General features: G+C 39.1%; 2 protein-coding genes across 6 annotated transcripts in view; one reads left to right on the forward strand and one right to left on the reverse strand.

The window, feature by feature from the left end:
• LOC108606231 (cAMP-specific 3',5'-cyclic phosphodiesterase) overlaps window positions 1–24,265 on the forward strand; it is a 72,011-nt gene that overhangs the window by 32,647 nt on the left and 15,099 nt on the right. For 2 of the 5 annotated variants that reach the window (XM_017996156.2, XM_017996157.2), the window contains exons 2-3: window positions 18,854–19,030; window positions 24,210–24,248. In XM_017996156.2, coding sequence (XP_017851645.1) covers window positions 18,854–19,030; window positions 24,210–24,248 — 216 coding nt within the window. Of the gene's footprint in view, window positions 1–10,516; window positions 11,512–18,853; window positions 19,031–24,209; window positions 24,249–24,265 lie in introns of those variants that run through there. The other 3 variants (XM_017996159.2, XM_017996160.2, XM_017996158.2) reach the window with 3 other exon arrangements.
• On the reverse strand, window positions 11,904–13,609 carry LOC108606233 (katanin p60 ATPase-containing subunit A-like 2). The gene has a single exon (XM_017996165.1). It carries the CDS (start codon window positions 13,496–13,498, stop codon window positions 12,005–12,007), a length of 1,494 nt encoding a protein of 497 aa, XP_017851654.1. The 5' UTR covers window positions 13,499–13,609; the 3' UTR covers window positions 11,904–12,004.

Here is a 24,265-nt window from a genome sequence, read left to right on the forward strand (position 1 = left end):
TGGACTTTACTCGCTTTTCGTCACTGTTATTGAGTTATCGATAGCTCGATAAGTGCACATTGTTGAAAATTATTCTAATAGCAAATGAGCCATAAGCAGTTGTTGCCACTTATATACAAATCATTGGTGAAATTAACAACAATTCACCAACAGTTCAACCAGCAATTTGCTTTTGATTTCACCAAATTTGTAGCTGCAATTCGCATGCCATATAATTCACCAATGGCTAGTATTGGTAAATACACCAACAAAATCACCAACTAGCAAAGGCTCTGCTCGTTTGAATTCTATTTAGAGTAATCAATATAGAGCTGGCCATAATATTATAAACAATTGTTGCCATTTAGCTTATATACAAATCATTGGTGAAATTAACAACAATCAACAATTCACCAACAGTTCAACCAGCAATTTGCTTTTGATTTCAACAAATTTGTAGCTGCAATTCGCATGCCATATAATACACCAATGTCTAGTATTGGTAAATACACCAACAAAATCACCAACTACTAGCAGCAGCTACTAAAGAAATCCTTTTCGTTTGAGATAGAAACAAATGCTGCTGCTTTCTATCTATTCTAAGAATCAAACCATTAACTATTTTGCGTTGAAACTGCAATTCACTCTTATGTATAAGTGCCATTCACACAAAATGAGGAGTACGCGCTTTGGTTTTTCATTTGAATTGTGCATTGAGTAATGGAAACGTAGATATGTGTTTTATTTATAGAGTTTTTGCTGGCTTATTAAGCCTTTATACATGTGCGCGCCAGAGGCGTAGGCCAAAGGGCTCACAAATTATATAAACAGCTTTTTTAATTATAATTAAATATTTTATAACAAGCTTAAATTAAATTTAATGTAACAAGCTGCACCCATTGAAAGCTACGCCACTGCCTTTGAGCAACTGAATGCCCACCCAGCCACAGCTCTGTCTGCTCATTATGCATGCGCGCTGCCTCACTCACTCACTCTCTCGCTGTCTCTTTCTGTCGCTTATTATCCGCAGCTTTCGCAGAAATGCTGCATGCTTTTTATTTTGTAATTTCGTTTTAAGCAGAACTGATCAATTAAGAGCTTATGTAACGCCAGAGCTGGCGCTGGCTCTGTCTCTGGCTCTGGCTGTGGCTGTGGCTCGTTTGCTGAAAATTGTTTAAGCGCTTGCGGATGGCGAACGCACATTATCAATAATTATATAATGAACCTGATGCGCTGCTCAAACATTTCAATTTAAAATTTAATTTATGCACACGCAGCGCCAAATGATCATCAACTAATTGGTTGGTTGGTTGGTTGGTTGGTTGCGACTAAACTAAAGCAACAGTTTGAATTGAGTGGCGGCTTAGTCGAGGCAACATAAGAGGGTTTAAGTTTTTAGGGCGCAAGTTTGACAGCCTCAAGCTGCTTTACTTCAAATTAAGCTGCGAACAAGTTCGAAGACTGTCAATTTAACAAAAAAAAAGAGAAGAAAAGAAAAAAAAAAGCGAAAGCAAAGGCAAAGGCGAAGGCTTCAACTTTCAAGTACTGAGTAAATGTCTTGACATTTTTTTTTCACTCTCTGTATGTGTGTGTGCGGGTGGCTGGCAGGCTGCCTGCTGGGCACACATGACGTATGTGCAATTTGAGGCCATAGGCAAGTTGCCTTTGTGAAAATGTCTGTACGCCGTTTTGTCTCTCTGCTCGGTTGCAGTTTATAGCGCCTCACAAGTGCTATCAATGTGCTTTATACACACACACGCACACGCACACACACGCATACATACACATTTATAACGCTATATGTTCGTATACTTATATGGCAGACTTTGCTCTCCTGAGTGCTGCTTGCATTTTTGTAGGACATTAGCACACAGCAGCAGCAGCAAATAGCGCACATTATAAGACAACAACACTCAACACACACACACAGACACACAATCACACATACACCTAAGTACATTTATTTGAAGTCAGTCAAACAGCGCGAGTCGATTGTAGCAGCTACAAGCAGCATAATCGTTGCTTATTGGCAGCTGCCTGCGCATAAAGTTGGAAGTTGAAAATGCTGCTGGGCGCTGTTCACATTCCCAAACACGAATTCGCTTCAGAGAGAGAGAGAGATAGGAATGTACGACTTTATGTTTATTTATTTTAAGCCTCCGCTGTATAAAATGCAGTGGCTAATCTTTTAAATTACAAATTATAAACAATTGTGATAGTAACTATATCACTAATGTTTATATTTAAAGTACTCAATTATTTATACGCTTAGCTCAATCGCAACATTTGAAATCCAAAGCGATTGTCTATTCGTCTTTTAAACTCTGTTCCGATTACTTCTCAGAGTGGTTTAAACAAATAGTTATCGATAGCTACTTTATGATTTAAACATAAATGTAAAAAATTAACTACTTTCCAATAATTTCAATTATTTTCAAGACAGCAACTAAAAATTTGTAATATTTAAAGTTAAAGCAACTTATTGTTAGGTTAGGTTAGACAGGCTGCTCTAATGGAAACACCCAGAGAATTGGGGTAGGTTAGGATTTGAACTAAAAATAATTGAAATTAAACTTCAAGCTGCATTTTATTCAATTCTTTGCAATTGAATAGTTCAGCTCTAAAATAAAAATAATTTATTATTAATAACAATTTTTTTTTGCATTACTTAAAGGTAAAGACTAAGACTAAGTGACGCTCACTTTGTATTGTTCTTAGTTTGCTCACTTTTAATTTAAATTTCAACTGCATGAATTTCAATTAGTTGAGCGTTTAGCATTTGTGGAATGGCCGCAGCTTTAAGCATTTTCTCGTCTTTTCTTTATTTTTACTTGAATTGCGCGTATTTGTCGCACCTGCATGCCATTGTGCGTGGTGTGGGTGGGCGTGGCTGCTTCTTCTACTTTTGCTTTTAGCATTGTAAAACATACTTTTAGGCTGAGAGCCATTTGCACTGTCACATTTAATTGAGTTTGGCTTCGCGTTCGACTTGCGAGTCTCGCGCTAAAAGGCGACGTCATTACCCAAGCTACACACACAGAGACACACACACACACACACGCATACACATTGCGCACATTTTTAAGATGCCTGACGCCCACTCAGCTCCCACCCATCATTCAACATTCAGAGCTTTTGGCGCGGCGGCAAGCAGGGACAGCATTTAATTGTCAAAAGGCTCTTCGGCAAGCACTCGCTTCAAATTGTTGTTGGGTTGGGCTTTTCCCTGAGAATTGTGGCGCATACTTTATGTGTGTGTGTGTCTGTGTGTGTGTGTGTACATCTCTGACGTGACATTTGTTGCAAGCCAAGCTATTTTTATGACCATTTGTCGCGTTGCTGCCACAAACTAAAGCTGTCCAAAAATTTGTCGTTACTTGTCCCTCAGCATCAGCATCAACATCAGCTGCTGCCGCTGCTGCTGCTGCTGCTGCTGCTGCTGCTTGCTCTTCCTCTTGCTCTGCTGCTGCTGCTTCGTTTACGCCATCTTGGCGCTCTGACGTCATTGCTTGCCATTTTTCGTATTCGGTTTTCTTTTCTTTCTGTTTTTTTTTTTGCGACGTCCGTTCAATTTTGCCGCTCAATTTGCAGTCACAAAAGAAATTAAAGCTCATAAAGAGATGAAAGCAATTCCTGGGGGCGGCAGTGGGGGCGGGTTGTATTAAAAAAGGTGTGGCCAGCGGCTAATGGGGCAAGCAAGCGTAGGCGTCAGCGCAGGGCAGGGGTTGGGGGAGGGGTGGAAGGTAGCTGCTACCGCTAGTAGCTTAAAATCAAATCATAAAAACCGTTTTGTTTTTAAACGTTTCTCATGTTTTTCGTTCATTTTCATTATTACATTTTGCTTGTGTGTTGATTATTTTTATTACATTTTGTTGCTTTGATTTCATTTGCCAAGCCAAGGAGGCGTGGCGGCGCCCACATACCTTGTCGGGTGTGCAAATGCCTGTGACGCCTTTTGAAGTGCCACTTGGCCATAAATATTTGGCTAATAAAATACGCTTTTCAATTTGCCACAATTTGTTGGGGAAATCTATTGCGTATGCAATTTTTGTTACAGAAAAGTTGCAGCTGGTTAGCAAATTTAGTTTTAAATAGTTTCTTTTGAATTGCGCGCTTAGGGAGATGAAATTCAAATATCAAAACTTGTAGGCAGCTGCTCCAAAGATAGAAGTAGCTAGTTGGCAAATTTGGTATCTCTAGCTCATCTGGTTTCGAAGATATTGTTGCTCATACAGTCGCTCAAAACGACAATTGACTCGAAGCGTACTTTAAATTCTATCTAATTAGTTTGCAATGCATTCTAGACAGTTTCTTAAGCTTGATTGTGGTTCTTTTGATTTGCGAGAGAGATGGGAGCTGAAATTTAAATATTAAAACAAATAGCAATATACAACGATTATAGAAGTAACTAAATACTAAATTTGGTAACTCTAGCTCTGCTAGATACGAAGTTCTGGTTGCTCATACAGACGCTGAATCGCTTTAAATTCTTTTGCTTAATTGAAATTGCAGCAAACTGAATCAACAATTAGTTTGCAATGCATTCTAGACTGAAAACGCTTCTTAAATGTTGGCCAATCTCCATGGCGAATTGCAAATTGGCGAAAATTTCTATGGAATGCATTTTAATTGAGTCTCCGAGTCTTTGTCACTAGAAAATGAGTTAATGAAGTTGCTTGGCCATTGGGTGTTAATTACGCATGCTTGACAGCAATTGACTTTATGGGCAGACGCACACACACAAACAAGTTTTGACCACGCCCACGCTGGCTGGGGCAACGCCCATTTTAATTATGCGCTATGGCATTTAATTTAATTGCAAATTTTCGGACAACAAATTTTAAAGTGCAGGCAACATATGCATGCATACATGTATGTGTGTGTGTGTGTGTGTGCGTGTGCTTGTGTGTGTGTAAGTGGATGGCAAAGGGCGTGGCAAGTGGGTTAAGTGTGTTAGGCTACAAATTCATGGCGCGCCAAGGGGATGACGACAGCAGCAGCAGCAGCAACAGCAGCAACAACGTTGACACACATATGCAAATTGCAACGCCATTAACAGCAGCAGCAGCAGCAGCAGCAAAAATAACTGTGCATGCATGCATGTGTGCGTTGCACTCTCTGTCTCTGTCTCGCTTGCACACTCTTGTCGCCCTTTGTATGGGGTGAATCAATACGTTTGACACTAATTTGGGCGGCATTTGCATTGAGATCCATTGAAAATGGCAACGTCATTGCCCAAAAGCATCAACAGCAACAATAGCAACAAGAACAGCAGCAGCAGCAGCAGCAGCAACATCATTATTATTATCATTATTACCCCCCAGTTACAGCAGCAGCCACTTGGCTATTGTTGCTGAAGGCTCCTGGCAGCATCAAATTGCAGCTTGGCAAACAAACTGACATAGAGCCATCGAAAAGAGAGCGATTGAGAGCTGCCATACAAAAGCGACAATGATGAGGCTCACACACACACACATGCAAGTTGTATGTGTGTGTGTGTGCGATGAATGAGTTTGTCAGCTCTTCGTCGTCGTCGTCGTCGTTGCTGTTGGTCATGCTGAGGTTTTGTTACGTTGCTAACCTTGCAACATAAAAAAAAAAAGCAGTAAAGCCAAAAAGTTAGCTACTAAATAATGCACTTGTGTCTAAGCTGCTGACCTCTGTAGCCGCACAACTTGTTTTCACTTTTAGTTAAGTCATATTATTAGTTGTTGTTGTTGTTGTGGCTTTGGTACAATTGTTCGGGCAAAGCTTAAGGCTAAGCTGCTAAACTAAATATGAATTTGAAGCACTTTAATTACTATAGAGCGAGCGTCGCTCATGTGTAGCATTTATCAATTTTGCACATTACGTATACGCAATGTTGCCAAAGCACTCAATCGTTTAGACACTAAAATATGTTTTTGCATTATGCAATGCATTTGCTTTTGCTGTTAATGCAGTTGTTTGTATTTGTTGTTGTTGCTACTCTTTGTGCTTGTAGCAGAGGGGGGGAGGGTTCGTTGGGGTAAATGTTCGTTGCCCCTTTGCTCTTTCATGTATAAAACATGCCTTGCATTAAGCGTATTTCACATTTTGGATTTTGTATTTTGTGCTACATTATTTATGAGCGAAGGACGACAAACTATGATGAGAAGAGCTGATGATGTTTTCTAATGATTATGATGCTGCTGCTTTGCTTCTTGTGCTTGCTGTTGTTGTTGTTGCAGTTAAGTGCACACACACACACACACATGTGCCTGCTTTGAAAAGGTTGTATTTTGTTTATTTCGTTTCTTTTTGTAGCCTTGCTCTGAGTTTATTCATGCGTTGCGCCTGCTACGGCGACCTGTTTGACGTCACTTGGCTGCGCGTTAACTACTAATACACACACACACACACACACACGCGCATATGCTAAGCCACTGCTCGTAGCTTGAGCTTTGCTGATTTTGTATTTATAATTGAAATTGCCGTTCGAGCAACATTTGTCAAAGACAAAACAAAAATATTGATAAAAAATAGCTAACACAACAACAACAAAAATAGCTATAAAGGCATATATATATATATATTTTATTATATATTTACAAAATTATTTATTATATAAAAACTAAGCTAGTCAGTTCTAGCTGCTAAGCTAAGCTAACTATTTTACTTAAAATGCATTTAATTATTTAATTTTAAATGCATAACAAAAATTCTTGGCAAATTCTGTGCTTGTTTTTATATTATGCATAAACTAAATGACTTAAATAATTTTATACAAATTATTGAAATATACTAAAATTAAAATAGAGCTTAGGCCAACAATTTGCTTACATTTTTTGTATACAATTATCTAGTGTGATAGGCTAAATTTTAAATAAATTAGCAGCATCAAAGTAAGTGAACATTTTATGCGACGCTTAAACACAAAAGTTGTAAAACATGTGCTCAATGTTAAATATTTAACTGTGTGCGCTTTGAATTTCACTTATTTTTTTTATACAAGCAGCACAGTTATATATATGTATATATATATATATATATTTGTCGCCTGAGCAGAGTTTGCTTAGCTGTCTGCGCTGGCGACGCGCAGTCTGAAGTTCGTTTTTGCTTTTTGCATTGAAAATAGCGTAGCATACTTTTTTGGATTTGTCGTATTATTAATGAACAGCGTGTCCGAGCGAGAGAGAGAGAGAGCGAGCGAGAGAGATAGCAAAAGAGCGAGGAGGAATGTATAAATATTATGTAAACACGCAAACAATGAAGTGATTTGTTGCTACTTAAATTTAGCCTGCGAGCAAGAGCGAGGGAGACAACAACAGAGAAGAAGGTGGTGCGCTTGGCTTAGCCTGAGATGCTGCAGCTTGAAGAAATCTTTTGCTTTTTTGCCATGAGCTTGTGTGTGTGTGTGTGTGTGTCTATCTATCTGTGTGCTCTACTTTTACGCTTGCTGTCTTGCTTACGCGCTGGAATTAGTTGCAAAGCAAAAAAATGAAAAAAAAAAGATTGAAAGGAAATATTTGTAGCCGAGCGCAGTCGCTGTAAAAGTAACAAACAGCGCCCCAAGGCAACCAAAGTCAGCACAGCCTGTTTTCTAGCTTGTTTACCAACACTTAAGCACACACACACACACGCACACAAACACACACACACGCATAAGCAAGCAGCAAGTTGAGTGCTGAGCATTGAGCGCGCTTCGCTAGCGTTTAAATTGATGCTTCATAGTTGTACCTGTGGCTGCCACACACAGCATCAGTTGCTTAAGTACACACACACACACACACACACATAGACATGGCCACATATGTGTGTGTGTGTGTACGGGGTCATGTACGTACGGCAACTGCTTATGGCAAGCAATCAGCTTCATATTCAACTAACACATGCATGCATATGCATATGTATGTGTGTGTGTGTGTGTTGCCTATTTAGCTGTATTAGCTTTTAAGGAGTTGGCTGCGAATTTCACTTCGATCAGCAGCAACGTTTACATTTTGCTTAAACCCTTTTCGATATTCAACTAAAGCTTAAAGCCAATGAAAAAAAAACAGCTAAATTTGATATAAATGCAACGATAATTAATTTAGCAGCAAGTCTTTAAAACTAAATGAGCGCATATTTCATTGGAAATTAATTTCTAATTGATTAAAATCCAAGCGCTGCATTTTAAATTCGTTATAATTGCATTTGATATTATTTTTCCAAGCGCATATTTTGCATTTCAATTTTAATTGCGTATGCATTACTGCGAACTTTTGGTTTATAGTACGATTGTATAGTATCATTGAAGATAGAAAATACTTCAGCTGCATAATTTAATGCAACTACAATTAAATTTAAGCAAGAAGCTGCTGCATTTATTTTCTAGAAATAAAAAAGCAAAAGTCGCATTGCTAGAAATTATGAAATATGCTTATAAAGATATATAAGCGTGGCAAGCAAATTATTTTTTATAGTTTCACACACACACACATATATGTGTGTGTATGCATAAAAAGCTTGAGTTCACCTTTGCTGCACTTAATTCACTTTATTTTGCTCGTTGGCAGATACCATAAGCTCCTTGTTCCTTGCGAGTTGCTGCTGCTGCTGCTGCGCTGCTGCTGCTACACTTAATTATATTCCCTGAACATGCACACCCACTAAAAGTCCCCACCCCACCCCAGCTGGGGTTGGACTCGACGCTGTGTGAGGCGCTATTTTAATGCAATTTGAACAAATTAAAAAGTAGTGCGTGGTTAACTTTGCCAAGCGAAGCCGAAGCTGAAGCCATAGCCAGCTGCTGCTGAGGCCTGCATCAATGGCTAAAAATAAAATTAATATGCTTATAATATATATAGTTAGTTAGTGAGTTAGTGAGTTAGTTAGTTAGTTGCAGCTGCACATTGAATTCGTTTGCTGCACGCAATTGAAAAGCTGATTAGGTTTAATATTATTAAATAATATAAATGTGCAATCGACATTAGATAATTGGCTACGTGTGTGTGTGTGTGTGTGTGTTAGTTGCGCCTTATTAGCCAACTTGCTAGCATTATCTACCAACTTTGCTCAACTGTCTGTCCGTCCGTTCCGTTCTCTCAATAATTGTGCATTGATTATCATAATGCCAACCATCGAAATTGCTCACAAAAGCATTTGTCGTTGCACTCGACAGTCAGTCAGTCAGTCAGTCATTTAGTCAATCATACAATTGTTCAGGCAGCCAGTCAAGTACAGTTAGCTTATCAAATACAAAGCAGCAGCTCTGCGACAAAATAAAATAGTTTTTTTTTTATATAAATAAATTGCACTTTGTCTGTCTCTCTCTCTCTCTGGCTTTGGTATAAAGAGCTTAATTTAATTTCGATACTGCTGTTTATATGTCAAACGGTTAACAACAAAATGCATTAAATTTAAATGAAAAATTTATGCATGCCTGTGTGTGTGTGTGTGTGTGTGCGTTGCGTTCCGTTATGTTTGTGCGTTGCACGCATGAATTATGCATTAAATTAAATTAATTTATGCCACATAATGCCAATATAAATATTCTGTTTAAATTTAGTCGTTCGCCATTCGATTGACAAATTGATTTAAAGCGCATGTGAAGCAATTTTATGCCTATAACAATTTAATATAAAACATTTGCAGCAAATTGAGCACTAAAGTGGAATTTCGTAAAGCTGGGAAAGCAAACAAAAGGTCGGCATGATTTGAATTTACCTAGAAAATTCAAATACGTCTTAATTTTTTTATACGCAATATGGCATCTGTATAATTAGGGAGGAGGGTATTACAATTCTCAGCTCACCAAGGAACCATTGCAAGAGTAAATGTCGATATCTCTTCTTTATCCTTTTTTTCGCCAACTGGAAGCTTAGTGCCTCTCCGAGAATTCAGTGAATATTGGTTCAGTGGTCTTCCCCTCCTTCTGCTGTCTCAGGGGTTTCAAGTCAAGTGTGGAAAGTGTAGTACAGAATTTCCGGGAGTTGCTTCTACGCGTTTCTTCATAAGCAGTAAAGTCTTCCAAATGAGTTTCGCGCTTTGGCGAGACGTTTTCATTTTATTCAGACTACCAGTGCTGCATAGGTATGGAAAACTATGCACAGGGATTCGTTAGGGTTTCATATGTGTGTTGCTTTTTTCTTGAGTTGGGTTTTTCCTTTTTGCTGTTTGATTTTAAATACTGTTGATAAATATATGAAAGCAATTTACATTTAAGATTAAATTTACAGTTGTATTCTAATACACTTTTTAGTGTTGATTAACAGCTATAGAACAGACTTAAATGTCAACTAAAATTGAATTGATTTTAATCTTTTATAGCAGCTGTCAATCTCTCTTTCTTTCGCTCTCGCTCTCTCTCTCTTGCTTTCTCTCTGCTGTCTGTCACTCTTGCTTACTCTCACTATTACTCTTAGTCTTTATCTAAGCGCACAAGCAAATAAAACTTCTTAAAGCAAAAGCGACGCGACAAAAATCAAAAAACGAAATCAAAAACGCAAACGAAAATTCAATCAAAACTTAAATCAAAAATCCAATCAACACTGCAAGTGAAACACACAAAAATCAACTCAACAATGCCAAACGACTAGACAAAACGAAAAATATGATTGCAACGCTGTTCATAATATTTGCATTTATACGCGCCTTTCCCTGGAGTCGACAACGCGCCTACGCCAACGCCGCAGCAGCAGCAGCAGCGGCAACAGCAACGCTTATGCCAGCAGCAGCAGCAGCAGCAGCGGAGACAAACGAGCGGCAGCAGCTGAATAACAATAATGGACCACGGCCATCGATTACATCGAATGGACATGGTCACATGGGCGAGTCAATGCCGCGAACGCGTCGCAAATCCTCAAAGTTTCATGAGGTTACATTCAGCGGCAGTGTGGGCGGCGGCGAAAGCGACGGCGAGGGCGCTGCCACTGACGATGCCGCAGCTGCGGCTGCTGCTGCTGCTGCTGCATTCAACAATAAGCGTCACTCGTTGAGCGCCACAAGCAACTCAACCAGCAACACGTGCTCGGCGCCCAGCTCAGCGCCTTACCGCAAGCTAAGTCGGCCACGTGACTCGCGTGATTATGGCCACGACTATTACCAGCTGCAGTCGAATGGGGCGCGCTCGCGTTTTACGCAACGCAGCGATACGATGGCCACGGAGGCGGAAGAGTTTGAGGATGAGGAGCGCACGCCGCTGGACGATGATGAGGCCGATAGCTATGATCGGGAGACAGAAGAGTTTTATAGCAATATACAGGACGCCACATGGACTTCGGGCAGTCGCAGTAAGCGCTCCTCGCTCTTCTCGCGCTCCGACAGCTCGGCGACCACAACTTCCTCCAGTGGCGGTGGCACCTTCACTGGCGGCAAACGTCGCTCGGCCGCCTCCATTATGTCCTCCTCACTCTGCTCGGACGTCATGCTGGGGGGCAGCGATCGTCGTGGCAGCTCCACGGCCACAGAGCACAGCGTTCGCTCCACCACGAACTCAGTGCCCGTCAGCAGTCAGCGACGCTCCAGCGGACGCATTCGTCGCTATGTCTCGAGGATGACCATCGCGGGAGCGAGACGTCGCACTACGGGAAGGTAAAACATAAACGCGAACTCAAACTCTCGCCCGCTCTCGCTCTAACTAACTTTCTTGTTTCTATTAACTAACTTACCTTATTCGAATAGGGATTTTAAGGAGGGAATAGGGAAATTCAAAAGAATAAGAATCGCCGAATCGAATATTGAGCTCATTTCATCAGAATTAAGTTACTCTTGATCGGATAAAAGTTTGGATAAATAGTATATATTTATTTTAGATATTTTATTAGTGTGAAATTGCTCCCTGCCTGGGGTCACATTAGTCAAAAAAGACACTAGATCTTTAGATAGATTTCAGCTGCTTAGAAGTTTGAAGCTTCGGTTCAGCAGCGATTATCGATCGTTAGCGGTTTCAGTTATGCTAAGTCTTAAAAATTACGATAGTCCGATATTTATATATTTATGATGCATCATTAATTTTACATTGAATTAAATCATTAATTATTAAAAAAAATAGCCAAAGCAGCGCGTCTATATATCCAAAATTGGACTAGGAGCCATTCTCCTGCTGCCATTGCTCGTGTCTGGGCAAGAGTTTGATGCCCAGCGGTTTGACTTGCTTGAAGGCGCGCTCGCAACTTGCCTCCTCGCTCTCTTTGGTTGTGCCGGCATCGCGTGTGGCACGCGTGGCGCAACGCATGCGTTGCATGCTGATCTCCTTGCAGGCCAAGCGTATCTCATCGCCTGTGAAGTGCTCCGAGAGTCGCACCAGCTGCTCCAGCTGACGCGTCTGCAGGCTGAGAACGCTGCCAAGCAGTCGCTTGATCAGGCTGCAACGCTCGGCGGCTGTGGGCAGCTGCACGAGCAGCTTCTTCTCAAAGCGACGCAGAAACGCCTCGTCAATGTCCCAGGGCAAGTTGGTGCTGGCCAGCACAAAGACGCCGTTCAGCTGATGCTCCATGCCGTCGAGCAGCTGCAGCAGCTCGTTCTTGAAGCGCTTGGACGACTCGTGGTCTGTGGCGCGATCGCGCTTCGAAGTTAAGCTCTCGATTTCGTCGAAGAAAATGACAGCGGGCGCTTGACGCGCTGCCATGTGGAAAAGCACGCGCAGTATTTTCTCCGATTCGCCGCGCCACTTGGAGACCATAATGCTGGCCGTGATGTTAAAGAACGTGACCTTGCCACGCGTCTCGGCGTACAGCGCCTTGGCCAGCAGCGTTTTGCCACTGCCGGGCGGTCCATGGAGCAGCAGCGAGCGCCAAGGCTTCAACCCATGAGCGAACAGCTGCGGATAATCAATGGGCGTGAGCACTGCCTCCTTGACCAGCTCAATGGCTTGCTGATTGCCACAAATGTCGGACCACTTGAGCTTGATATCCTCGCTTAGAATGCTCGTCTTGACGAGCTGAGCGAGCAGCTGCCACTCGGGGGTGACAAACAGCGCGTTGTCGCCAGCGCCGCCGTGGCCATGTTCGATTTCGCTTAAGGCAGCGCCGGCGGCGGCGGCACCGCTTGAGCTCTCAGCTGTGTCCAGTTTTTTTATATGCAACGGTTGCTGCTGCTGCTGCTGCTGCTCTGTGCTCAAACTTGCTGCCGCTGCTGCTGTGGCCGCGCCAATGCCTGCATGCCAATTGGCCAAGCTATCGCCAGCGCCGCCTAAACTGCGCTGCAACTGCGCTGCTGCTGCTGGATCAGCTGTTGACTGCTTCGCTGCTGTCGCTTTAGCGCCGCCGCTTAGCTCCAGCTTGAGCTTGGGCGTTGCTTTCTTTAGTATGCGCGGATATTTGCCAAACTTCATGTTGAAGAAACTTGCATATTCCAAATAAATTGCATCCAGATCAACATTGTCGCACAGCTCGCAGTCATCGGATAAGCGACTCTCGCTCTTGAGCGCCTCGGCGCTGCTGTAATAGCCGTTCTCCATTAGATAGCGATGCATTAGATAGAGCAGATTGCGTCGCCGTGTGGTAAAGTTGCGCACATCTTCGCATAATACGCTGGAAGCCGCTGCAGCGGCTACGCCGTATTTTGTTTGCGGTTTCATTTCGCTCGGTCGCTCAGTCGCTCAGTCGCTCACTCGCTCACTCGCTCACTCTGTGTGTATTTGACGACTACTGGGCACTCCAATCGAATTTCGAACTGGCAGCATTCTCATTGTTTGCCCGACTCAAACATAGTTGCCATAACAAAGCCCCCCCCTCACCGTCACCTGGTTTAGTAGGCGGGTGGGCGGGCCAGGGGTGTGTTCCATGCTTCGTGGTTTGGTTGCCATTAGCTGCAAGTCCACATTGCCTGCTTGCCACACAAGCTGCAGCAATCAACTATCATCAGTTGTTTTGTTATTGCCCAAGCACAAATACACAAATAACTTTCCGCTCCTCACTCACCCCCTCTCACTCACTCTATTGTGTGTGTGTGTGTCATACACTGAGACTCAGTCTGTTGACTTTGGCAACGCTTTTCCCGCAATTATTTCATTTTCATTCACGCTGAGTCAGACACAGGAATTCGTAATTCAACATTTTAATAGTAATAAAATAATTTAGAAATTTGGCTAATCTATAATGAAAGCTATATATATACTTCGATAACTGCTAAATCGATTTTTATTTAAAAGTTTGCTAACACTGAATAGAATCTTTGGTATATTATTATATTAGTATATTAATTAATAGGAATTTTTAGGGCAGTATATAGTATGCAGAAGAAGAAGAAGCATATATATAATTATTAAATATTTTATTTTGAATTAGTTTTCATTTATTAGATTTATAGATCTGCAATCGCTTTAAATTGCCATCAATTGTTGCATATATAAAATAATAAATAATAATATAAAATAAAAAAAAATAATTATATAAAATAATAACATTTAATGAAACATATTTATGATTACTATTGATATTTTCTATTCCCTCTAATTGGATGACAGTGTGTTGAGCGCAAGCAGCGATCAGCTAGTTATCGATTATTTTATGCCAAAGATTTTGCTGCATTTATATTTATTTAAATTGCATAAATGCGCACATTTCTGTGCTTGTTTAAACATTTGGCGCGAAATATGTTGCACTTGCTGGCTTTATAATTAAAAATAAATTTAATTGCATATGGAAACACAAGAATAAATTCGCAAACGCGTTTGCAGGCAGTTAAATCCGATTATGACAATTGCGTCAGAAAAGTATTTCCCAAGCAAATGTGCGTTCGGTGCTCAGTGCAGTGTCGCCAAAGCGTTACGCTAAGAGGCGGCACGCTCAATTTATTGCGCGTTGGGTGGTTGGGGGGTGTGGTGGGGTAGTGGGTTTGGTTTGTTAAGCGACAGCTGCTGCGACGGTTAATCAAATGCGCTTTTGCAATGAAATTAAAATCAGCGCAGTGCCCTTGCGTACAGTCCCCAGCATCCACCCCGCACCTCCCCCCACAAGGTGTTATGCTGGTAGGCAACGATTTGACGGCCAGCGTGCCACAAATGGTGGCATAGCATTCGTTATTGACGCTGCTCTCGTTTCATATGGGGGCGCATAGCTAGCTGCGCACTTTTAATTTGGTTTTTTATATTTTTTTCTGCACGTTGCGCCTGCAGCCAACAGCAACTGTTTCCTCCAATTGCCGCTGCCACTGCCACTGCCGCTGCTTCTTCTTCTGCTGATGCGCCACCTTGTGCTTGTGGCAGGCACAGAGAGCGAGTCAGTCTGAGGCTTTTGTTAATGGCCTTGTGGCCATAGTTGCCATAAACTATGTTTTTTTTTTTTTTTCTCGACTACCCTCTGCTTTGCTTTGCTTTAATTTCTATATGCACTCGTACTTGTTTGCACACACACACACAGACGTACACACACACACACACACACACATACGCACATCAGAGCAGGTGCCAAGTGCAGCGCCATGTGTCACTGGATTGGTTTTTTTTTTTTGCTAGTTTTTGGATTGCAAGGTCAGCAGACAGCTGCGCCTCGAAGTATGCAGCATGCGGCATGCAGCATACAGTATGTGCTATTAGTATGTTGCCCCAGCATGCATTGCATTTGTTCTTAGGCTTAATGCAAACACAAATCAAACACAGTACGTGCCAAATTGTTGGCGCCAACACAAAAGCAAAAGCAAACTGATACTTAAACAAACAAACAAAATGGCGGCTTTCGAGTTCGAAATTTTTGCATGTTATGTTATGTTATGATCGAGAGATTTGAGTGTATAACTAGTTATTAGCTAAAAGCAAAGTATTTAAGTTAGAAATGTCTCAAATTTATTGAACTCCACACTATCGAACAGCAATTGATATAAATAAACTTTGAGATTTGCTTTGCTGACTGTTCGAACTACAAATTTCAATGTTAGACAAAAACATTTGTATAGTTTATAACAATTAAATGGCAAGATATTTGATTTAGTTAAATTGATCGAACTTATTGCTGTATTAGGGAGTCAGCACTTTATCGATTGTTGTACTACTATCGATTGTTTGCTATATCTATATTGTAACATATGTATAAAAATCTCAATAGTCTCATTAAATAAAGCAACTTAATTATTAAACAGCAAGAGCGAAAGAGATAAATGCTTAAGTATTTCTATTGCATTTCCAGCTGCAACAGCTAAAATATTTAATTAACTACGCTTAGCATATGCATAGGAATTTACTGCTGTCTAATTTATTAATATATAAAATATATAAATTTCTATATATATAAAATTTCTAAAACGTTTCTGAGAAATTGCTAAGCAGCTTTTAGCTAAAGTTGGGCTAAACTATAAGTTAAGTGGCAAGTGGGCTTGGAAATGAGATATGTTTAAAGCATAACGCATGCTTAAACTTTAAGCGTTAATATAATAACTGTAAAGAGGGCAACCTGCTGTGTGTGTGTGTGTGTGTGTGTGTTATAGGAGGACATAGCTTATCAGCAGGGCTTAGTCAAGTTTACTTTGCTTGCTGGCGCAATTGAGTTAAGTTGATGACTGCTTAGTTGCCCAAGCAGCAGCAGCAGCAGCGACGAAGCAGCTTTAAGCTTGACGCCTGCTGAGTAGTGAGCGGGTGGGGGGTGTGGGGAGGGGCAGGGCCTTTGTTTTGTTATGGCAGGAAATGTAGCTCGCGCCACACGTCGCTGCTGCTGCTGCTGCTGCTTCTTCTTGCTCATGCGCCTAATTATATGTGCAAATAAATGAACGACCCAAGCTGATTGTGATGAGTGTGCTTGTGTGCGCGTGTGTGTGTGTGTGTGCTGTGATTATTGTTTGGCATAGATTTGGGGCAGAGTGTGCGTCGTCGTCTCAACTTAATTAGTTTGTTAGCCAAGCGCAGCGAGCTGAGCTGAGCTGAGCTGCAGTTTGTTGTGTTTGTTGAATGGCAACTAAATGATAATTTACATGTCTCGTCAAGTCGCATTAATCAGCTTGATGCACTACACTGTGTGACAGAGATAGCGCGAGAGTGCGAGTGCGAGTGCGAGCGAGAAAACTTTCGGTGTAAACGAAACTGAAAATTTTGTAAACTGTTCGGTGTGTGGTGCTGCGCTTAACTTCAAAAAGTGCCACAAAGTATGAGCGACATTGTTGCTCACAACAACAACAACAATAGCAACAACAATGAAATGAACAACAAGAACAATAACAATAACAGAAGCAGCGTCAACTTTGTGCCAAGTTTACTTAATGACCCCGATATAAATTTTACTTAAAACATCATTTTTCTTTACGACGTTTCGCTGCCAAAAGCTTGGCCTGGCCTTCAAGTCGTCACCATTTATTCCTCCCACTCTGCCACCCTCTCTCTCTATCGTTCGTTGTGGGCATTTGTGGGCGTGGCCGCGAGGCCACAGCTGCGTCACAAGTCCAGAAAAGCGTAACCGTAAGCAATGTTGCAACATTTTGTGCTTCTTCTTCTTCTTCTTGTTTTTTCTGGACGCCACCAGCTGCCTTCGTTTTTGGTTATGAAAGCATTTTCTTTAATTATGACAACGCGCTTTGGATTGATGTCTGTCAACTAAGCCCAGGCGACTTTCTTCTTGTTTCTTTTGCTTGTTTTCTTTTTTTTTTGTTTGTTGTTAACTCGAAATTTTAGCTGAATTTGCAGCTGTTGCCGCCAGTCAATGAAACAACTTTTTGTTTTACTCGAGCAGGTGGAGCGGCAAGAACTGAGCGCACAAAATGCATTTGTCAAAGCTTTACAATTTATCTAACTTTGTAAATTTTTTTTTATTCAGTTTAGTGCACAATTTTGAATATAATCAAAATTTATAAATTAAATTAATTTTGCAAATTGTAGAATTATTAATTAGCACTCCTAAACTTGAACAAAAATAACAGAACAGTGTTGGAAAACGTTAATCGCAGATCTGGCAACTCTAAATAGCTAAATTAACCAAATTGGCTAATCGATTTGGCTCAATTGCCAAACTAAGCTTCAATTTTATAAATCAAATTAATTGAAATATTGCTCGTATATATGGAAACTAATTTGCCTTATATAAGTGTGGCATAATTTGAAATTTTCCAATACTAATTTTGTAAAGTATTTCAAATATTTTATTTCAATAATTGATTTAAAACAAATTTCATATAATACATACAAAACTTGAAATTGTAAACAGCAAATAGAACAAGAACTAAAAATAAATAAAATAAAAAAGCTGAAAATAATTGAATAATAAATAAACTTAAACTAAGTTTAGCGAATTACTTTTTTTTTTTTGTAAGTGTTTATTTAAAATTTTACTTTTAATAATCTCAAGTAACAGCAAATTATATTTAAATATTTGACAATGTTACGATAACTTTCGAATTGTTTAGTAATATAAATTGAAATTTAATAGCTATAAGTATTATATTAACATATATCATAGCATATCGTATATATAATATGCTTGTTATGTATATAAGAAGCCAAAGATCTGTCTGCGAAATTTTGATCAATTGTCAAAGTTTGACGTGCTGAACAAGAAGCGAGCAAAAGTGAAGTGAAGTGAAGTGAAGTCAACTTTAGGCAGCGGCGCTCTCAATGAACCGCACCACATTTGCTTCGTGGTTGGCTTGCCGCTGTGCTAACTTGGCAAAAAGTTTTGTCAGCAGCAGCAGCAGCAGCAACATAAACAGCGACGCTGACGCAGCAGACAACGCGCAAGGCGAAAGGCGAAAATGTCTTAACGAATTGAAAAACTTTAAAAGCGCCTTGTTAGGCGCGCTTCCGTTTCCTGTAGGTCGTTGCTTGTTACCGCTGCTGCTGCTGCTTGCTCACGCCCCTGGAAACTTTTGTTTTTGGCTGGCGTATGTTATGTCAAGTCAACGAACGTTTGCCCCCCATAGCCAAACATGTGAACTCTTAGCTCAAACTTAAGCAAATGAAACGAAATCAAATGAAATGCATTTAATTCTAAAATTTTTGATTATCTTCTCATTGCAGCTTCGATGTAGAAAATGGCCAGGGCGCCCGATCACCGCTTGAGGGCGGTTCACCCAGCGCTGGTTTGGTGCTACAGAATTTACCGCAACGTCGTGAGTCCTTTTTATATCGCTCCGATTCGGACTTTGAGATGTCACCCAAGTCCATGTCCAGAAACTCAAGCATCGCTAGCGAAAGGTAAGCTATATATATATATATAAATTATATATATTTGTATTTGTATATAACGAAATGCAAAAGTTTTCGTTTCGGTTTTGGTTTTCACTCATTTGTCAAACTGAACGCGCTAATTGGTTGCAATTTGCTTTTTGGCTATAAACAAATGTAGATTTGTATCTATTTTAGTTTCACTCTGTTTTATGCTTTTCATTTGCATTCACATACAGCAATTCACACATATTCACTACAGCTATATATATATATATATATATATTTGAAATTGGCAAACGCTACATGGCGTATACTTAATGCTGTGCACACACACACAACTAAAGCAAAGTGCGAGGAATTTGAATTGCTTACGGTTTATTTTCTAAATGGAATAGCAGTGAGTCTTGGCTCAATTTTAATATTAATAATAATATTTTAATATTAATAATATTGTCTGCCCCACTCGCTTTCAAACTTTCACTTTGAATAGAAGTCGCAGTCGCTAATATATGAAAAATTAACACAGCAGAGAAATAAGTATTGAGTAGTTTAATTATTCGATATGTGATTAATCAAAATCAATTAGCAAATGTTCACTTTAGAGCTTGTTAAATTAAGTTTCAAAATTTAAAGCTAGCAACCATAAAAAGTCTTAAAAATTTAGTGTAAATTAGCTACATTAAATAAATTATTATAATAAATGTAGAAAAGTGAGAAATATCAAAGTCAAGCTGATTTCTGTTACTTAAGTTTGCTGCAATGCTAATTATTAATACGCGTAAACAATAATATTGTTTATTAATAATTATAGTCAATTATACAAAATTGCGCAAAACTAACAAAAAAATTGCAGTAAATTTGCAAATTGAAATGTTATTATAATAATGCAACTTATAATGTTAATGCTGTCAGCTCAAAATAAATCTTAGCTAGCATAATGTTGTTAACAAATAAATAAACTAACGGTAATAAGTTGACATAGGGAACTTGTTGTCGATTTTGCGAAAAAGGAAATGAAAATCAAAAGCCAACTGAGAACTCATTTTGTAACACACTTCCTGGCAATGAGTGCACACACACACACACACACATACACACACACGCACACATGGCTACACAACAATGTTGTTAATTTGTAGCAGATGTTGTCTGTTATTGTTTGGCGCACCTTTTGTGCGAGTTTTTAACGCAGCAGCAGCAGCAGCAGCAATAACAATGGCGAACAAAAACAAAAACAAAAAAAAACATTTTACGTGTTGCCGCATGCAACATGCCCCAAGACCAACTAACGAAGAATATGCGTGCAATTTGTTTTGTGCCGCTTGCCACTGAAATTTCAAATTCCAAATGCGCTGTTTTTGTTTTTTAGAGCGCATTGAATTTTTGCTTAGCAGCAGCGCCTGCGGCAATTTGCAAGCAACAATTAGTTAAGCAAAAGTTGCATAAACATTTGCCAAAATATCAAAAACAATAACAAAAGCAATACCAATAGCAATAGCAACATTCAATTCATGAGATCAGTTCAGTTTAGTTGGCAAGCACTTGGAACCATATGGCAGCGATGGGCGTGGCAGGGGCAGGGGACACGCCCCATTGCAACCTTGGGGAAACACACATTTTTACAGCTATTTTTACACAGCAGCAACAAAATGGCCAAAAGCACAAAAATATTGCCAAAAATATCGCGCAGATCGTAGATGAATTATAGCAAAAATATTTGGACCGCAAAAACACTTAAAAATACAAAAGCAACAACAACAACAACAACAACAACAATAGGCAGACAATTGAAACATCAATTTTTATATACAAATACAGACATATGTCTGTCTGGCTGTCTGTCTGACTCTGTGAACTACAAAAGCCGAATATTAAATACGCTTGAGTGAAACAATTGTTTTGTATAGAATTTGGCAAATTGTGAGCTGCACACGATATGTGCATTATATAGAGCTATAAAGCTAGAGAACAATAGTTTTTAATTACTTGGAAAATAAGCAAAAATTATATAATTAATACAAACAATTACTAATAAAAAATTCTATTTCGATTTGCATTTAAGGAAACGCAAATCAAATAAGAGTCATTTGCTTTATATATATACGAGCTATATATTAAAATATTTCAATTAAAAATTCAAACTTCGCTAAGCCAACAGCCATAAATTTCAATAAGTATTAAATAATTAGAACTTAATTTCAATTTGTATGCTAAAATATTAAAAAAAAAATTATAATCAAAATTCAAACAAGCAGCTTAAATTTAAATAAGTATTAAATAATTAAGTCTTATTTTCAATTTGTATTAAATATTATAAAAAATGTTTTTAAAATTTCAAACTTCGCTATGCAAGCAGCCAAAAATTTTATAAAAGTATTAAATAAACAATTCTTATGTATTATATGAGCTAAAATATTAATGAAAAAATTTCAATTCAATTTAATTGCATAAAATTTGAATAACAAGTTTTCGGCTCGACGCTCCAATTGGTTTTGCTCTAGAGATATTAGAATACAATAGCTAAAACTATATATTGAACTGTTCAGTAGTGAATGATTTAACTGATTAATTCAGCTTGAATTACAATATTTTTGCTCAATTACGCTCTTAAAGAATTATGTTGATATTGAATGAATTCTATTTTATAAAATTCACTGAATTTATTCATTGTTATTCCGCTAGTTTCTGCTCATAATTTGCAACTTGGCTAGTTGAGTTGGCTGCTAACAGTTTATATAATTAATGCTATTAATAAATAGCATTAGGCTTGCGCTCAAATCCTCAAAATAAATCCAATTCGATGTTCAATTCAAATGGCTTTTAAACTCATTAACACATTTAGCAATTGGCAATTAAATGCCATAAGCAAGACATCAAAACAAGCACAAAGCGTTTAGAAAAACAAACAGGCTGACAACTTGAGCAAATACAAATTGAAATAAATGTGGGGCTGGCTTGTTTCAAAATAAAAATGTACAAGCTGCAAGTTAGTATATGTAACTAGCACATAGTAATAACTCTCTATATATATATATTATATATATAGCAATGCTCAAATTTGATTTGGGCCAGAGCAAAAGTTTTTTTCAGCCGTTTGAAAGTTTGTCGCGTTTTGCTTTCAATCAACATTTCACTGTCTCTCGCGCTTTCGCAAACAATGTTGTTGATGAGGCTGTCAATTGCATACAGTTCAAAAAAAAATATACACACACTGTTAGAAAGAGAGAGCGAACTTTGGCTGTCAAGACAACGAGCAGCTTGAGTGAAAATTTCAACACTAATAACAAATAATTAGCTGACTGACTGCGGCTGGCAAATGTCAAGGCCAAAATCAACGCAGCACAAACTAAAATTTCATTTATGTTCCTATTCAATTGATGCGTGACGTCTATGCAAATCTAAATAAATGGGAATTGCTAACTTAACAGTTGAGAACTAGCGCTAAATGTTTGAAATTTGTCCTGGACTCTACTAAATGCTCTAGAATTTGCTTTAGCTTAACAATTTCCAGCAATTTGTGCGATTATTCAGCTCAAGTGCTACAATCTATGCTGAAAGATTTGACTTGTTAGGCAGCTCAGTTAGTTGGAAAGTCAGTTTGTGATTTTAAAATAAAATTCAATAGCAGTTACCAAAAGTTGCTTATTAAATATTTCTATAAATTGTTAACTAAAATTTCACTTGCTCTAACATTAAATATGAGCATAGTGTGTTTAACTAAAAGGAGTTAGTTGGCTTAAGCCTAGTTTATATTAACAGACTCTAATATTTGAACTCAACTCAACTATTGAATTACTTAAGAATTTTTGATTTGAATTTGCAGCATTTTCCAACTTTCTCTAACGCGTTGTACAAATAATTGAATTTATATTAATGGCATTAATGTTTAGCTGCTTAAATTTGATAAAGTTGCCACACGTTGCGATTATAAAATAATAAGTTAGAAAAAATCAATTGAACTGCTATACACTGAGCATTAAATTCAGCAGCAATCTGCAGTCTGATTTTGAGCTTAAGCAGTTAACTTGCTGCTTTAGTTAACTCTGCTGTTTACTTTGGGCCGTAGCTTGGCAGTCAGCAGATTTTTGTGCGTAGAAATTGCTACAAACTTGAGCACAGAACTTGTCGCTTGTTGTGCGTTTGGCTAAAATGAAACCACAAAAGCTTTGGTCAAATGAATTTGAACTTGTGTAAAATTGTTAAGTGAATCAATTTGATAATCAACCAAATTGCGTGTGTGTTTGTCTCAGGTGCTAATTGTGGGCAGTTCTCAGTTGTTTGTTGAGCTCAATTATAGTCAAGTGCAGCAGAGTGTCAAAGTTACACGCTGCGTATGCGTAATGTGCACATGTAAATGTCATACAATTGCGTAGTTGCAGTTTCAGTGTGTGTGTGTGTGTGTGTGTGTAGGCAACAATTGCTGGTTTGGAAATGTGAGTGGAAAATGCTTTCACCGTTGGCATTTGCCAAATATACAAAACAAAAAAAAACACAAGCAAAGCTTAAAATGCAAGTCAGAGACAATTTGTGTGCGTGTGTGTGTGTGTTTAAATGTCAACACTTCAACTTCGACTTTTGTGCAAACTGCAAGCTAGCGGTAGTTTTTGTTGTTAACGGTGACGCGCACACTATGACGTCATTACGAAACGTTAGACAAGGGCAAACGACAACGACGACGACGAGGAGTCTCAGTCGCTTATCTATATCAATTGCCTTGGTTCATTGCCGTTGCAATAATGCTCAACGACGTCAGCAGCAGCAACAAGCGAACACACACACATGCATACACACACACACACACACACACACACATAGCACTTAAGGTTGTGGCACGTGATGTCTCAATTAAGCTGCTGGCTTTTCCACTCATTGAGCGCTTGCTGTGCTTTTTTTTCATTGCATACCTCAGAGCTGCACACACACACACACACACACACACGCATCTTCACTCGACTATAAAATATGCGTCAATTGCAATTCTCTGCTGCTTAAACAAAAAAAAAATGTACACACAACTGAATTTTTCAGTTGCAGCTTTTGCTATTTTTATTTTGCTTTTTATGTTAATTGCTAATTGTTGTTTTATTGTATGTTAAACGTTCTAGACACCTCTCAAATTTTATGTCTTACTATCTTAGCCTTATCTCTTAACTCTTATTGATTGTTATTCGTACTATTATCGTTGTTTATTGTAACCCTTTTGCAGGTTTAAAGACCAGGAGGCCTCTATACTCATTGACAGATCGTACGTATGCCCAACTC

The sequence above is a fragment of the Drosophila busckii genome, chromosome X, assembly GCF_011750605.1.
Source record: "Drosophila busckii strain San Diego stock center, stock number 13000-0081.31 chromosome X, ASM1175060v1, whole genome shotgun sequence".
In the NCBI taxonomy this organism is placed as follows: Eukaryota; Metazoa; Arthropoda; class Insecta; order Diptera; family Drosophilidae; genus Drosophila; species Drosophila busckii.

Coding starts and splice junctions, on each gene's coding strand:
- LOC108606233 (XM_017996165.1), bottom strand. CDS start 13,498: ATGAAACCGCAAACAAAATACGGCGTAGCCGCTGCAGCGGCTTCCAGC.